The sequence below is a fragment of the Lycium ferocissimum genome, chromosome 11, assembly GCF_029784015.1.
Source record: "Lycium ferocissimum isolate CSIRO_LF1 chromosome 11, AGI_CSIRO_Lferr_CH_V1, whole genome shotgun sequence".
Taxonomy (NCBI): domain Eukaryota; kingdom Viridiplantae; phylum Streptophyta; class Magnoliopsida; order Solanales; family Solanaceae; genus Lycium; species Lycium ferocissimum.
This window is the reverse complement of record NC_081352.1, coordinates 16828306-16844053: the sequence shown is the minus strand read 5'-3', so window position 1 is coordinate 16844053 and position 15748 is coordinate 16828306. Positions and strand designations below refer to the sequence as shown.

At 37.5% G+C, this 15748-nt stretch overlaps 1 protein-coding gene across 2 annotated transcripts; it reads left to right on the top strand.

The window, feature by feature from the left end:
* The first annotated feature begins 2594 nt into the window (after positions 1 to 2594).
* On the top strand, positions 2595 to 13877 carry LOC132036334 (nuclear matrix constituent protein 1-like). Of its 2 annotated transcripts, none has more exons than XM_059426656.1 (8): positions 2595 to 2961; positions 5750 to 5959; positions 6537 to 6790; positions 6894 to 7164; positions 7246 to 7329; positions 8128 to 10133; positions 12467 to 12626; positions 13303 to 13877. In XM_059426656.1, exons 1-8 carry the CDS (start codon positions 2794 to 2796, stop codon positions 13561 to 13563), a joined length of 3414 nt encoding a protein of 1137 aa, XP_059282639.1. In that variant the 5' UTR covers positions 2595 to 2793; the 3' UTR covers positions 13564 to 13877. The 2 variants fall into 2 exon arrangements, with proteins under 2 accessions (XP_059282639.1, XP_059282641.1); XM_059426658.1 differs by lacking the exon at positions 2595 to 2961 and adding an exon at positions 4435 to 4599.
* The last annotated feature ends 1871 nt before the right edge of the window (positions 13878 to 15748 follow it).

The window sequence follows — 15748 nt, the reverse complement described above, 5'->3', positions numbered from 1 at the left end:
TTAAATATATTTAGTGCCCCTACAAGACAAAATGTCCAACTGGGCGCGCTGGTTCAACCTTTGTGTTTGTTTTGGTTCGAATCCCTACTGCATTAGTTTCTAGTCTTCGCTAAGGGGTTCAAAAAATTGAGCCAAAATTATTTGTACCTCCTCAATTTTATCTTAAAATCAAGCACTCCCTTCGATTTTGATTAAGATATTTTCTCCTTTTATTCTATGCAATGATTATTTCTTTCGAATTTTTTATTTCCATCCATGTAATACCTTTATATATTAATATTAGTTTTCTAGGTGTTTCACGTATAATTTTACTTATGTGTCTCTCTATGTGTGTTTTTGTTTGTCTATATCCATCATGTATATAAGTTTTTCAGTTTTAATTGTAATTAGTAAGATATTCTTAAAATCAAAATTTGAACTATAAATAGATAATTTTTTGCAAAATTATTATAAAATTACATCTATTTATAATAATAATTTTTTATTACCTGCACTGAATTTATGTTTACAAAATGACCAGTGACTTATTTTTTGTTTGAGAAAAACTAGGAATTTTGAAGTTTGAAATATGCATAAAACAAACGCCTTCCCTTAGCACCCATTTCTCAAAGAAATTTACCTGCTTTCTCTTTCTTTAAAAACTTTTTTTTATTGTTCGAATATAAAAACAAGTCAAGTTTAAGTACGATGGGTGGCATAAATTTTTATATTAATATCAAGTTAATGATATTCAATAATATTAACGTTTTGCTGATTAAGTTATTTTAATCATTAAGTTTTTAAAGAGTTGTACACCGAACTTTGACACTAATAGTTAGCATGTTTAAAGGAAAAGGTTCCCCGTTATGCTCAAATTTTGCGTCGCGCCTCTGGTTAAAATTGGGAAGATTGGAAGAGGGTCTGAGGGTGAAGTCTTATCTTAAGCAATTTATTTTTAATTCATATGACCAAATTGAGGATGGCCAGGTTTTATTGGGAAGAAGATGGAAAAGACGAAAAGTGTGTGTGGGTGGTTTGGGGACCCGGCGGCGGGGGGGGGGGGGGTTATTTCCTTTTCCATTTTTTATATTTCTTCTACATAATTTTAGTTTTGAATATAAATATAATTTTAGTTTTGAATATAAATACTTTTTAGTTATATTTGTTAATTTTTTTAAAATTTACACGTGTCATACAATTATTCGTTTACTTAACACGTCATAAGCAAGTGTATTTCACGCATTTGGCTTTATGTATACAAGTGCTTAAAAGATACAATTTTAGTAAGTTTAAGTGTCTATCTGGTCACTTGCAAAGTTAAAGTGTCTAACTTACAAAACGTGTCAAGTTTAAGGGGCTATCTAGGTATTTTGCCATTTTTTAAACTTGGTACCAGTCAAACTACGATACTTAAATTGGTACAGAGGAGGTATTACATTTTGAAAAACTAAGTTATTCCGTTAAATCAGATGAACTTACCCATATTATGTATCTCTAGGTAAAAGTTCCATTGATAAAATTACAAAATTAAAGCCCATATGTGACAAAAAAATTGTGAGTCAGAACTGGATAATGTGAAGTGTATGCAGACAGGCAAAATACATGGCTTAGAAGAACCCCACCACTCCCCTCTTCCCATAGCTCCCTAGAACCAACCTGTTGACACCGTGGCATTACAATGCAGGCATATTAACCACCAAAAACGCCCCTAGATCCTTCACTATTTGCACTTTCACCCATCTCCTTTAACTACCTTTTAAGGGCATTTTCGACAATTGGCTAAAACAAAAGTCACTTTTCATCTTAAGGCGGCTCCCCAAATTCCCAAAACACCCTAACCTAACGGATATAATTACCCAAACAACAAGGTCAAAAATGTAACCTCATAAATAAGAATGGCTGCTGGACTTCAAACAGTAAATAATCAAAATTAAAAGGGAAATTAGCACTTTTAGTCCCTTAAATATTGAAAAAAATTGATTTTGGTCCTTGTGGTTTATAATTAAACACATTCAATCTTCAATTAATTAATATGTGCAGTTTTGATCCTTTAAGTGCAAATCTCCAAGATTTTAATGAATTATTAAGTGTTAAACCGTTCAACTGTTAATTTATTGTATTAAATTTATAATGTTATATCATATTTGAGAGTAATATAGTTCCAGAAATAGTCTAAAAAATCACATGTTTATTATATAGAGGGACCAAAAACACACAATAACAACATTAACAATATATCCAGTGAAATTTCATGAGTGAAATCAAGAGAGGGTGGAGTGTATACAGTGTGTGACCCTTACCTTGTGAAGGTAGAAAGAATGTTTCTGATAGACCCTCGGCTCTTGTAAAGCATATAAAAAAAAACACAAGGAAAGAATAATGGAGAAAAGAACAGTAACAATAATAAATAATATGATAAGTGAAATAAAGAAAACAAAACGTAATAATAATAAAATCGAAAAATAAAAATGTAGAATAAGGGGCCAAAAACCCACATTTCAGTTAATTTGTTTAATCAAATCTTACAAGTACCAAAATAAAAACTATCAATAATAAAAGGACTAAAAGTGAAATTATCCCAAATTAAAGAAAACAAAACCTGAGTAAGTGGGTTGCATAAAAAGAGCGTAGGTAGGGTGGGTGGTTCAAGAACTACGGTGAGGGTTTTCAAATTCCTTCCTTAATCAATACTATACAAATTTTTCCCAACTTTCTTTATTACCAATACGTGAAACCCACTAAAGTGTCCTCCTTTTATTTCATGAAAGTTGAAATCTTTGATCTGTAATTCTTGAAATTAGGGGCATTTTTGTAATGTCTACACCACCGAGAAAAGTGTTTTCCGGGTGGACGATGACACCAAGAACCGATCCGGCAAACAAGACACTTTCCAAGGGAAAAGATATGGCTTTGTCAGTCCAAGATTGTGATAATATGGATAAAGTAGTGCTACGTCAGAAAGTTTCAAAGCTTGAAGATGAGGTTAATTTCACTAACCCCACTTGTATTTTTAGTTTCATTTTATGGATTGCACTGGGTATGTTGTTGTTTTTATAGAATGTGATTGTTTTTGCTCTTTGGTAGTTTTTTGTTTTTCTTGGGTTTAGACTATGTGCTGTGTTCGCCTTATTAGCAGTATTAGTTAGTAATCGCCTAGTTTTCTTGCTCTTTAGTCTCGTTGTTTTCTTCAATGTGTATTATTATCTGTGTTTCATTTGCTTTTTATCTTGCTATTGTGTTGGCCGAGGGTCTATCGGAAACAGCCTCTCCAACCCTCACTTGTGGGACTACACTGGGTATGTTGGGTTTAGACCATGTAGGAAGAAAAGATTTGGCGTTTATGGGTTTTGCACGAAAGGGTTTGTCAATTCAAGATTGTGACAAAGTAGTGCTACTTGAGAGAGTTTCAAAGCTTGAGGATGAGGTTAACTTTTACTAACCCACTTGTGTTTTTAAGTTTCTCTTGTAGAATAGTGATTGTTTTGCGGTTTGCTACTTTTTAGTTTTCTTGGGTTTAGACCATGTAGGAAGAAAAGATTTGGGCTTTATGGGTTCTACACAAAAGGGTTTGTCATCAATTCAAGGTTGTGATACGGTGGAAAAAGTAAATGCTACTTGACAAGGTGTCAAAGCTTGAAAATGAGGTTAACTTTACTAACCACACTCGTGTTTTTAGTTTCTTTTTTTATAGAATATTATATTATTGTTTTGCTCTATGGTGTTTTTAGTTTTTTTTTTTTTTTTTGTTCTTTTTTTAAATAGAATAATATGATCGTTTGGCTCTATGGCGGTTTTAGTTTTCTTGGGTTTAGACTATGTAGGAAGAAAGGGGTTGTTAGTATTTGTTTAAACCATGTAAGAAGGAAAGATTTGGCCTTTTATGGGTTTTACACGAAAGGGTCGAAGGTTGAACATGATACTAACCCCACTTGTGTTTTTTAGTTTCTTTTTTTAATAGAATATGATTGGATTACATTGGGTATGTTGTTGTTGTTGTTTTATAGAATATGAAGTTTTTGCTCTTTGGTAGTTTTTGTTTTCTAAGATTTGGCTTTTATGGGTTCTGCACAAAAGGGTTTGTTGTCAATTCAAGATTGTGATACTATGGACAAAGTATGGCTTCTTGAGAAGTATCAAATCTCGAAAATGAGATTCACTTTGCTAACCCCACTTGTGTTTTTAGTTTATTTTGTTATGGAATATTGATTGTTTTGCTGTTTGGTACGTTTTACTTTTCTTGGGTTTAGAGTCTTTAGACTACGTAGGAAGAAGCGGTTGTTATTTGTTTAGACCATGTTGGGAGAAAATATTTGTCTTTTGTGGGTTCTGCACAAAAGGGTTTGTTAGTGTGATACTGTGGACAAAGTAGTGCTACTTGAGAAAGTGTCATAGCTTGCAAATGAGGTTAACTTTACTAGTCCCACTTGTTTTAGTTTCTTTTTTTAATAGAGTGTGATTGTTTTTTGCTCTATGGTGGTTTTAGTTTTCTTGGGTTTAGACCATGTAGGAAGAAAAGATTTGGCCTTCATGGGTTTTGCACAAAAGGGTCTTTCAATTCAAGATTGTGATACTATAGACAAAGTAGTGCTATTTGAGAAAGTTTCAAAGCTTGAAGATGAGGTTAACTTTACTAACCCCACTTATGTTTTTAGTTTCTTTTTTATAGAATATTATTGTTTTGATATATGGTACATTTGTAGTTTTCTACTAGTTCCTGAGTTACCAAAACAGCTTGCTAAATTTTGGTGAACTCTTGAATGTCATAGTTACTACTTCTCCATGCTCCCAAGTTGAGCCCAATCAAAATAGAATGATTTATGCTAATACTGTTTATTGGTGACAGAGCGGAGTTGTGGACTCAACTTTTCCCTTTTTAGAGCCAATCCTTTATCCTTTTTATGCTTGGGGTCTTTGGTTCACCTGTAAGGACAAAAACACATGATATTTGGGCGCACGTAATGGGTTTGAACTCTGCCGTGAACAACAACATACCCAGTAGAATCCCACAATGTGGGGTCCGGGAGGTAGAGTGCACGTAGACGCTTACCCTCACCTTGAAAGGTAGGGAGATGTTTTCACTTAAAGACCTCGGCTCAAGAGAAAACAAGACAAAAAGGTCGATAAGGATAAGCATATCAAAACATATGAAAACGAGAAATAACAAAAAGCGAGAAAGTCATGATAAAACAACGATGAAAGAAAGGAGCAGTAGCTACCATAGATAAATAAGATAATCGAAGTACAAGACCCAACAAATATAAGCAGAAATCAAATGGCAATAAACGAATGAGCAAAACTACAACTACTAGGACAAAAGAATAAGCGAGACTACCTCCTAGCCTTCTATCCTAATTTGAGTCCTCCACAACCTACTATCTAAGATCATGTCGTCGGTAAGCTGAAACTGCGCCATGTCCTAAGCACCGTGAACAAAATCTGGTATTTAAGGTGTGCGTGTATTCCCCTGAGTTTCAAACATGTGTGGCAACTCGAGTTGGGCTAGAGAAGCCCACAAGGGATTTCTTCAATATAAAAAAGTCCTTTTTAAATTTTAACATTCAAGAATGTTGCTTAAATTGATGACAATTTCTAACTCCTTTCTTGCAAGTGGACCTGATTGTAATGTTTTGACATGTCATCATGTTTATGAGATCATCAATCTATATGTTAGTGTTTCTCGGTATTTATATGCTGTGCCGTTGGTGTTACTTCTCTTGAGTTTGAACTAAGTTAACTAGGATCTTGTATAACTGCTGTGTTTTTTCTGTAGCTTGTTGACTATCAATACAATATGGGTCTTCTCTTGATTGAGAAAAAGGAGTGGTCTGCTAAGCTTGAAGAAATTAAGCAAGCATTAAGTGAAGCAAATGAGGCCTATAGAAGAGAACAAACAGCTCACTTAATTGCTCTATCTGAAGTGGAGAAACGGGAGGAGAATTTGAGAAAAGCATTGGGTGTTGAGAACCAATGTGTGCATGAGGTACATTTCTTCTACTTTATTAGGCTAACATGATTATTAGTTTATTACTATCACACAAAACAAATCAAAGAAACACAGTGTGATATGTGTCAATTATGACCATATCTCCTATACATTCCATCCTATGTGCTTTAGAACATCACCAGTATTTGTTGCCAAGAATTAGTAGTAATGATATGTGTCAAGTTATGACCATACAGTATGGTAAACCATGTAACTAACGAGTAGACAAATTCTGCATTTGTGGTAGAGCTACGTATGTTTAGCTGGAGTATTTACATGTAGCGCAAACTTGTTATACGAAAATTTACCTTGACTTCGAGTTAGAGAAGGCACTTGGAGGTAATTTTGTTGATCTCCATATTTTTAATATGGTGAACTTGCTTGAGTCTCCTAAATGAATATTGAACATCCTTGATCCCCTCTATGGATGTGTCCGGTAAATTTTCACTTTTTAACAAAGTATCTAATGAGGTTTTGTATGTGCTTCTTAGAGCGAAGGCTTTGTCCTCTATAGAAAAAGCATCTATTCTACCAGCTTGCCTTTGAATAACTTCAAGATTGTTGGTTGATGCAGTTAGAGAAGGAACTGCGCGAGATGCGCTCTCAGTATGCTACTAATAAATATGTAGCTGATTCGAAATTAGACGAGGCAAAGGCATTGGCTACTAGTGTTGAAGAGAATTCACTACAAGTAGAATTGAAATTGCGTGCAGCTGATGCCAAGATTGCTGAGGTGAGTAGAAAAAGTTCAGATGTTGAGAGGAAACTACGTGATGTTGAGGCTCAAGAAAATGCACTTAGAAGAGAACGGTCCTCTTTCAATACCGAGTATGTTCCTTGAATGTTATTATTTTTCTCATTTCTCTATGCCAACATTCTTTTTAGGTTCGCAGTCACTGACAGTAATAGTTTTTTTCCCGTGTTATGTCAGGCGCGAAGCTCATGAGAGTGCTCTATCTAAACAAAGGGAAGAGTTGCGAGAATGGGAAAGAAAACTGAAGGAAGGAGAGGAGAGGCTGGCTGATGCCCGAACACTGCTTAACCAACGAGAGCAGCGAGCAAATGAGAATGACAGCATTTTGAGGCAGAAGCAGAGTGACCTTGAAGACGAGCAGAGGAAAATTGACATAGCTAATTCAGTTTTGAGGAAGAAAGAAGTTGATATGAGCAGCCGACTAGCTAGCCTTGCTTCTAATGAGAAGGCAAGTGTCTTTTGAGTTCTCCAAAGGACTAGCTAATGTGTATTTTGATCTTTATGTTTATTAATTTTCCATTTGATACAGGAACTTGAGGACGTGAGGAAGACCCTGGAGATAAAAGAGAAAGAACTAGATGAACTACAGGAAAAACTAAATGCAAAAGAAAGAGTGAGTACCTCCATTTTATTACTGGTTTGTTATTCTGTATACATGATTGATATTACGGAGACAGCCCATTCTTTTTTTATTCAATTTCTCTACAGTAATTTTTTCCACAGAATTATGACACATTTATCTCCTCTTGCTTTTATTTAAAAAATTCTTATTGTGCACCCCTTCCAATGGAGTACTCTTTTAAAACTTCTCTGCTTTACATGATCAATTAATGTCTTTCATAAAGATATTCAAAATAATTTCTCTCTATAATATCCTAATAGTAATCGTTCATTGGTACTTGTCCTTTTTCGTATTTTGACACTCAAAAGCACTTTTTAAAAAAGATTAGCCAAATACAATCTGCTTATCAAAAGCACTCAATTGCACCTTTCAAATGACTTAGCCAAACACAAACTGCTTCTCATCAAAGGTACCTTTTTTGAAAAGCACTTCTCAAGATAAGCGGTTTTTAGCCGCTTGGCCAAACAGGTTCTAATAGTCGTATGAAGCGTCCCTTCCCCACCCTCCAACACATCTCACCCTACCCCACCCTCGTAGCCCCTATTCTTCCTCCTTCCCCCCCCCCCCCCCCCCCCACACACACACACACACACACACACACAACACACACACACTCTCTTAAACCCCCTTACGTAGAACCACTTGATTTTTCAGGGAAACATTTTCCTTCATACCAAACACACCCTTAAAGTCTTTTGTGTCAGAGGAAGAAAGAAACTTGAAAAAGAGTTGTCAAGTATTTGAGTATTTACTTACTGTGTAATTGTCCTTGTGATAAAAAATGAACAGGAGGAGATTCAAAAGCTAATGGATGAACACAGAGCTATCCTGCAATCTAAGGAAGAGGAGTTTGAATTGGAAATGAAGCAGAGGCATTCGTCACTAGATGAGGAACTGAAAAGCAAGGTGATTGAACTAGAGAAGAAGGAAGCTGAAGTTAATCACATTGATGAAAAGCTCAAAAAACGAGAACAGGCACTTGAAAAGAAAAATGACAAAATGAAAGAGAAGGAGAAGGATATTGAATTGAAGCTGAAAGCATTGAAGGAAAGGGAGAAGTCTCTGAAAACTGATGCGAAAGAATTGGAAACTGAGAAGAAGCAGATATTTACTGAGAAGGATAGTTTACTGGCTTTAAGGGTTGAACTTGAAAATGAAAGAGCTCAACTTGAAAAACAACAGCTCAAGATTAATGAGGAAATTGAGCAGCTTAAAATAACCGAAGCTGAGAAAATGGAACATGCTCGCCTTCAATCAGAACTGAAGCAGGAGAGAGACAAGTGCAGAGATTTACGAGACACTCTTCTGAAGGAAGCTGAGGATTTAAAACAGGAAAAAGAGAGGTTCGAGAAAGAATGGGAAGAGCTGGATGACAAAAGATCTGAGATCAAGAAGGAGTTGCAGGAATTCAATGAATTAAAAAAGAAATTTGAAAAACTGCGGCACACTGAGGAGGAAAGGTTAAACAAGGAGAAGCTGGAAACCGAAAATTATGTTCAGAGAGAGTTGGAAGCCCTTAAAGTGGCACAAGAGACATTTGCAGCTACAATGGATCATGAGAGGTCAGTATTAGCTGAGAAAACTCAAAGTGAGAAAATCCAAATGCTTCATGATTTTGAAAGAAAAAGACGAGAACTTGAGAGTGAAATTCAGCGGAAGCGGGAGGAAATGGAGTTTACGCTGCATGAGCAGCAGAAACTCTTTGAGGAAGAGAGGCAGAGGGAACTCGGTAATGCTAACTACTTAAGGGAAGTTGCCCGTAAGGAAATGGAAGAGATGAAGTCAGAAAGAGTTAAGCTGGAGAAGGATAAACAGGAAATTTCTGCAAATAAGATGCATCTTGCAGAACAACAGCTAGAGATGAAAAAAGATATCGATGTGCTCGATGGTTTAAGCAAGAAGTTGAAGGATCAAAGGGAAGCTTTTGTAAAGGAAAGGGAGAGGTTCATTGCTTTTGTCAAGAAGCAGGAGAGTTGCAGCTCATGTGGAGAGGGAATTCGTATATTTGAGCTTTCCGACCTTCAAGCTCTAAATGATGTGGAGGATTTCAATGCCCCTCCCCTGCGAAGTGAATATTTTACTGACGGTCTGCGGGACATTACACCTGGAAGAGCTAACAACGAGTTGTCTCCTGCCGGAACCATGTCTTGGCTTCGAAAATGTACAACAAAGCTTCTGAAATTCTCACCAGGTAAGAAAAATGAGGATCCTGCATCTCAAAATCTCATCGGTGGATCTTCTCTGGAAGAGAAATTTGTTGGCGAATCACCTGATGATATGTCGAACAAAGATCAACTAGATCTGGCTGTCTGTATCAGTGACACGTGTAATGACCAAAAACTTCAAACGGATAACAGCGTTAGAGAGGTGGAAGCTAGCCAAGATATTCCTGAAGACTCTCAGCATTCCAACATGAAATCTGGCCAGCGCAGACCCGTCAGGAAAGGGCGTGGTAAAAATAGCAAGACAGGTCCGGCTAATTCAAAAGCTGCAGGTGCAAAAAATCTTAAGGAGTCTGAGAGTGCGCACATCAATGGAGGTTTGGAGACCTCAATGAATGTGAATGAGGAGAGCCAGAAAGAAGAATCTAGTCTCTTGGGTGGAGCGCGAAGTAAGACCAGAAAGCGTACTCGCATGCATGCATCACATGCAACCGCAAGTGAATTTGATGGAAGTCATAGTGATGGACAGTCGGATAGTGTGACAGCCACCAGTAGGAGGAAGAGGAGACAAAAGGCTGCCCCTTCTTTGCAGACTCCTGGTGAAAAAAGATACAATCTCCGCCGTCCCAGAAGGTACATCCCTGCTCTTTGGTTTCTGAATTGCGTAAACCTGTAATGCAAAATTAAATTTGTGCAGACATTTAGAAGGGCTTTTTTTTTTTTTTTTTTTTTTGAGAAACTGGTACTGTTGTATTCCTCAGCATTAAGGGTATGCTGGCGACCTCCAAAAACAGACAGTAAAGAAAAAGATTTTAAAGATAAGCTTACAGTACTCCCAGTAAATCTACAAGGTCATCTACATTCTCTATACATTGTTCTTTACACCAAAAATAGAAAGATACAATACAATTCTCCTTCACTTTCTGAATAGAATTTGATGTATCTTCAAAACATCTCCCATTTCTTTCTTTCCATACTGTCCACCAAATGCATGTGGGGATTACCCTCCACCATTTTTTCTGGCTCTTGCTTCTCCCTCTTCTGATCCAGCAGGTCAGTAAATCAGCAGTATGTTCAGGCATTGTCCATTTGACTTCTGCGAGACCTAAGAACATTGACCATAATTGTGCTGTAAATCTACAATGAAGAAAGAGATTACAGCATAGAAAACATCTGGGCACAACAGTTCGGCCTTTTCTCTGAAGCACCTCTTGTTAGGCATGCCCTTCTTGCAACCAACCAAGTGAAGCATCTCACCTTTGTGGGTGCTATACTTTCCCAAACATTCTTCCATAAACCTGGGCTCCCTTCACTAGCAACCATGTTTCTTTTCCTGTACAACCTCTTAACATAAAAGGCTTCATCAGAGTTGTGTCTCCATCTAATAGCATCAGGTATATTGGTTGTACCAGTGAACAAACCAATATCTTTCAAAAGTTCTGCCACTCTTTCCACCTCCCAATCATTCAGATGTCTCCTGAAAAGCAGGTTCCAACCTTGAGGTGTCCAGCAGTCACCAATTGTAGCATTCGGATTTGAACAAATGAAGAACAGATCAGGGAAAGCATCCTTAAGTGAAGTTCCATTTATCCAAACATCATTCCAGAACAGTATCTTAGAGCCATTGCCCACTCTAAGACATGTATCTTCTTTCAGCATGTTCCACAAAGCTCTGATAGTTTTCCAAACTTCCACACCATAAGTGTTGTTGACTTCATCTGTACACCAATGATTGTGTTGTTCATATTACTTTGAACAACCTCTCTCCATAGTGAATGTTCTTCCTCAATAAACCTCCTTAACCACTTCATCGTAAGACAATTGTCGTGTAGCCTCAAGTTTCTAATGCCCATCCCCCCCTGTTTCTTGCTTTTTTGGACTACCTTCCATTTAACCAGATTATAGCCTTTTCCTTCTTTGTTACTGTGCCACAAGAACTCTCTTCTCAGTTTGTTTAGCCTCTTGATCAACTTGGTAGGGATAAATGAACCTCACCTTCCCTTCCCCAGCGCTCCCCTCCTTCACTGCCGCAATCAATAGTTAAAAGCAGAGAATGAATGGGGAAAACTAAAAGGTTTAAGCTTGTCCCTGTGGGTGGTACTTCCATGGCTAATGGATGTCAAACTGATTCACTTCGGTGACTTCTGACGTCATCAAGTCTCTTGGATAAGGTCACTTGTGGACATTTAGAATGTAAGGATTGTGAATGGTAGTTGAATGTTCAAATTCGGATGAATTTTTCCAAACGGAGTTGTGCGAATTTGGAGTTACTCATATCACAGTTCCGTCCTCGACCTTGTCCTTCAAGATGGACGACCTCCATGTGATGACCGTTGGAATTATGTTAGTGTGACGCTATATTACCCTAAGAATTCTCTTTCCCTGAACATTATCTTCTCTTCAGTACAAGTTCTGGGTTTTGAATCAAGAATGTAGCTAATCATGTACTACCCTATCCAAAAAATATGGCTAATCATGTCTAAAGATGTTTGTTTTACTGGAAGGAAGAGTTGTTCAATTCGAATGCTCTCCTTTTATGACCTATTTTATTTCTATAATAAGCTCAATTTGATTAAATTAAGTAAAACACGCAGACCATTACCAAACAGATTTCAAAATTTTGTAAGGGTACTTGGCAGTGGTTAGTCCTTTAATCACCTGGATGTTAGAGGTACTTTCCTCCTTGTTGCAATCTTGTTACAAAGTTTTGTTTTAATTGTCTACCCAAAGGGACAAGGAACCAGATTTATCACTAAAATTCTCATGCTTGGGAGGCAATTGGGGTGGTCTGTCGATCAACTGTTTCGGATAAAAAGTTTAGGTATCATGAAACTCTTTAACTTTGGATGGAGATGACCAACTTTCTAGTCGTCTTTTTTTTTTTTTTCATGGTAGATTTATCGTCTCTGGGAGCAGGTGTTATTTTGACAGCTAATGGTGTTTTGACTTTACATGTTTACCATCAGTGCTGCTGTAGCAACCGCTAATGGATCCTTGCCAGAGCTGGTCTCAAAATCTCAGGAAGAAAATGGGGACTTCAAAGCCATGCCAGCAACTCCCGCAGCGGTCAGTGGTGGAGAACTCAGACATTCTGACGCTGCTCTTCCCACTGTAGCCAATAGCCCTGTGAGTATACTTTCTTCGCTCCTGCAAATGTGCATTATTCTCACACCTAGTATGATGTACTTTGATATTTCTGTTGTTAATTACTGCATTGCATCTGCACGTATGCTATGTACGTATGTTATACTTTCTTTTGTTCTCTAACACCACCTTCCCCTTGGATATTAATCTACAACAGCACTGGTGCATGAAAATTTTAAACTGGATTAAATCTTTTACTCAAAAGAAATATTCAAATACATTTTTCTGGCAACAACTTTTTCCGTTAAGGGGTCGTTTGGATGGTGTGGTGAGGAGATTTGATTTCCACATAAAATCTAGCATTATTTTATACAACGTTTGCTTGCTACTTTTGTTTTACCTCATAAATAATACCTACATAAATTATGCAAAAATATATGTAGTACTGTATGCGGTAATCTGGAATAACATTGTATTAGTAATATATGGATAAGAAACACTAAAATGGTAAGTGATAATAGAAACAGATTTTTATTTTATGTAAAAAGTAAACACGTGTTAGAAGTTATATCAAACCATACATCCAACAAGATATAAACCCTGCATTATAAATCTTTTTATGACTAATCTTTGCATTGCAATTGCAACATTACTAATTTCTGCATAAGTCGTCTCTAAATGAAATGATCTCTAAACTTTGCTATTATTTCTCTGGCAGTCGAAGGATGCGGCAGACAATCAGGGATGCAGTGCTGATATAGCTAATGAATTAGTAGATGATACGGGGTTAAGTGAAGAAGTGAACGGAACACCAGAAGGACCCTCAGCTTACAGTGTCTACGACGAGGACCCCACTGTGCGAGAAGATGGAGAACGGGATGAGGATGATGAAGAGGACGAGGGCGAGGAGGAGGAAGAGGTCCCACATCCTGGTGAAGTCTCAATAGGGAAGAAGATTTGGAATTTCATCAGCACATAGTGAAAGCCCGGTGCGCATCGGTTGCATGTCTGAGGGTAGTTTTTCTAGGCATGTTGACGAGTATTCCATTTATTTTGCTACTTTTAGAGCAGTTCGATGCTTTTAGAGTTTGTGTAGTGGTGTGTGATCTTACTTGAAATGAGATGAAGTGAAACAGAAGTTAGTTCAGGTAGTAACTTTTTTAATGTTTGTGATTAGGGTGTCAGGTGCTTGCATATTGTTTAACAATCTTAGTGTCCATAATGTTGGTAGGCACGATTTGTAACACTAGATTTCCCTTTACTGAAATGTCATTGAAACCAATGTTACAATAACTTAATCGTTTGGTGTTCTATTTTATTTGGCACTTAAAATTAACTTAATTTATAATAATGAGGTCAATCCTTATTTGTTACATTAGGTGGTGTTCACTTATTTACCGGTGCAGTTAAATGGTCATGTATGGTTACTTGATTCCATGGAGGCTCCTATTTTGGCTCTTATACATGCTACTATAGCGGTGGGAATTTCCCTTGCAGCTCGACTTCTTCTTTTTCAAAGTTATACTCTTGCAGCTCGCCTTCTTCTTTTTTCAAAGTTATTGTATTTGATCTCGGTTATAAGATGACAATATCATTAGGGGCTACTCTTGCTCAAAAAAGCATTAAAAAAGTTTTAGTTTATTCCAAAATGTCTTGATTGGCTGGTGGAGCAGTACAGTATAGGGAGAAGAAGAGGGACTTGCATATGGTGTTTATTGACCTGGAAAAAACATACGACAAAATCCCAAGAGAGGTTATATGGAGATGTTTGGAGGATAGAGGTGTTTCTATAGCTTATATTAGGGTGATTAAGAACATGCATAATGGTGCCAAGATCCGAGTCAGGATTGTGGGAGGTGACTCGGAACACTTTCCAGTAATGATGAAGTTGCACTAGGGATCCGCTCTTAGACCGTTCTTATTTGCTTTGGTATGTACGTGCTGATGCGACACATTCAAGGGGAGGTGTTGTGGTGCCTGTTATTGGTGGATAACATAGTATTGATTGACGAGATGCGAGACAAAGTTAATACGAGGTTGGAGGTTTGAAGAGAGGCCCAGGAGTCGAAAGGTTTCAAGTTGAGCCAGACTAAAATTGAATACTGGGAGTGTAAGTTTAGTGATGTGACTCTTGAAGCGGACGTGGACGTGATACTTGACTTACAGGTATCCCCAAGAGAGGAAGTTTCAAGTACCTAGGGTCAGTTATCCAAGGTAATACGGAGATTGACGAGGAAGTCACTCGTCGTATTAGAGCAGGGCGGATGAAATGAAGGCTCGCGTCCGGTGTTCTGTGTGATAAGAATGTGCCGCCATGACTTAAAAGGTAAGTTCTACTAAGCAGTAGTTAGACCGACTATGCTATATGGGGTGGAGTACTGGCCATTCAAGAACTCCCATGTTTAGAAGATGATAGTAACAGAGATGAGGATGCTGAGATAACCGTGTAAGCACACCAGGAGAGATAAGATTAGGAACGTAGATATCTGCGAAAAGGTAGGAGTAGCCCCGTGGAGGATAAGAAGCCGTGAGGCTGAGATGATTCGGTCATGTGAAGAGGAGAGGTGCAGATGCCCCGATAAAGAGGTGTGAGATTAGCTGTTGCGAGCTTAAGAAGGGATAGAGGTAGGCCAAAGAAGTATTGGGGTGAGGTGATTAGGCAGGACATGACTCAACTTCAGCTCGCTAGGGACATGATCCTTCATAGGAGGGTGTGGAGGGTTGAGAATTAGGATAGAAGGGTAGTGGGTGACCGGGCGCATTTTTTTTTTTTCCATTCCCAGATTTTTAGCATTATTCTTGTATTCTCTTATTCTTATATGTTTATTACTATTTATTGTATCTTAGCCTTAGTTACCTTATTATCTTGCTAGTGTTGTTGCTTGTTGCTACTGCTTCTTTTTCTTCTTTCTTTGAGCCAAAGGTCTCTTGGAAACATCATCTCTGCCTTCTCAAGGTAGAGGTAAAGTCTGCGTACACTATACCCTCCCAAACCCTACTTTGTGGGATTACACTGGATATGTTGTAATTGTTAGTGTTAGCTCTAGGTATTGGGTAGTGTACCGCTATATTTTATTTGATGATTCGTGCTTATACCAAAAAGAACTGAATCTGATAAAAAAAGATGAAAATTTCTCATGAATGGAGCATTTTCCTGATAACTC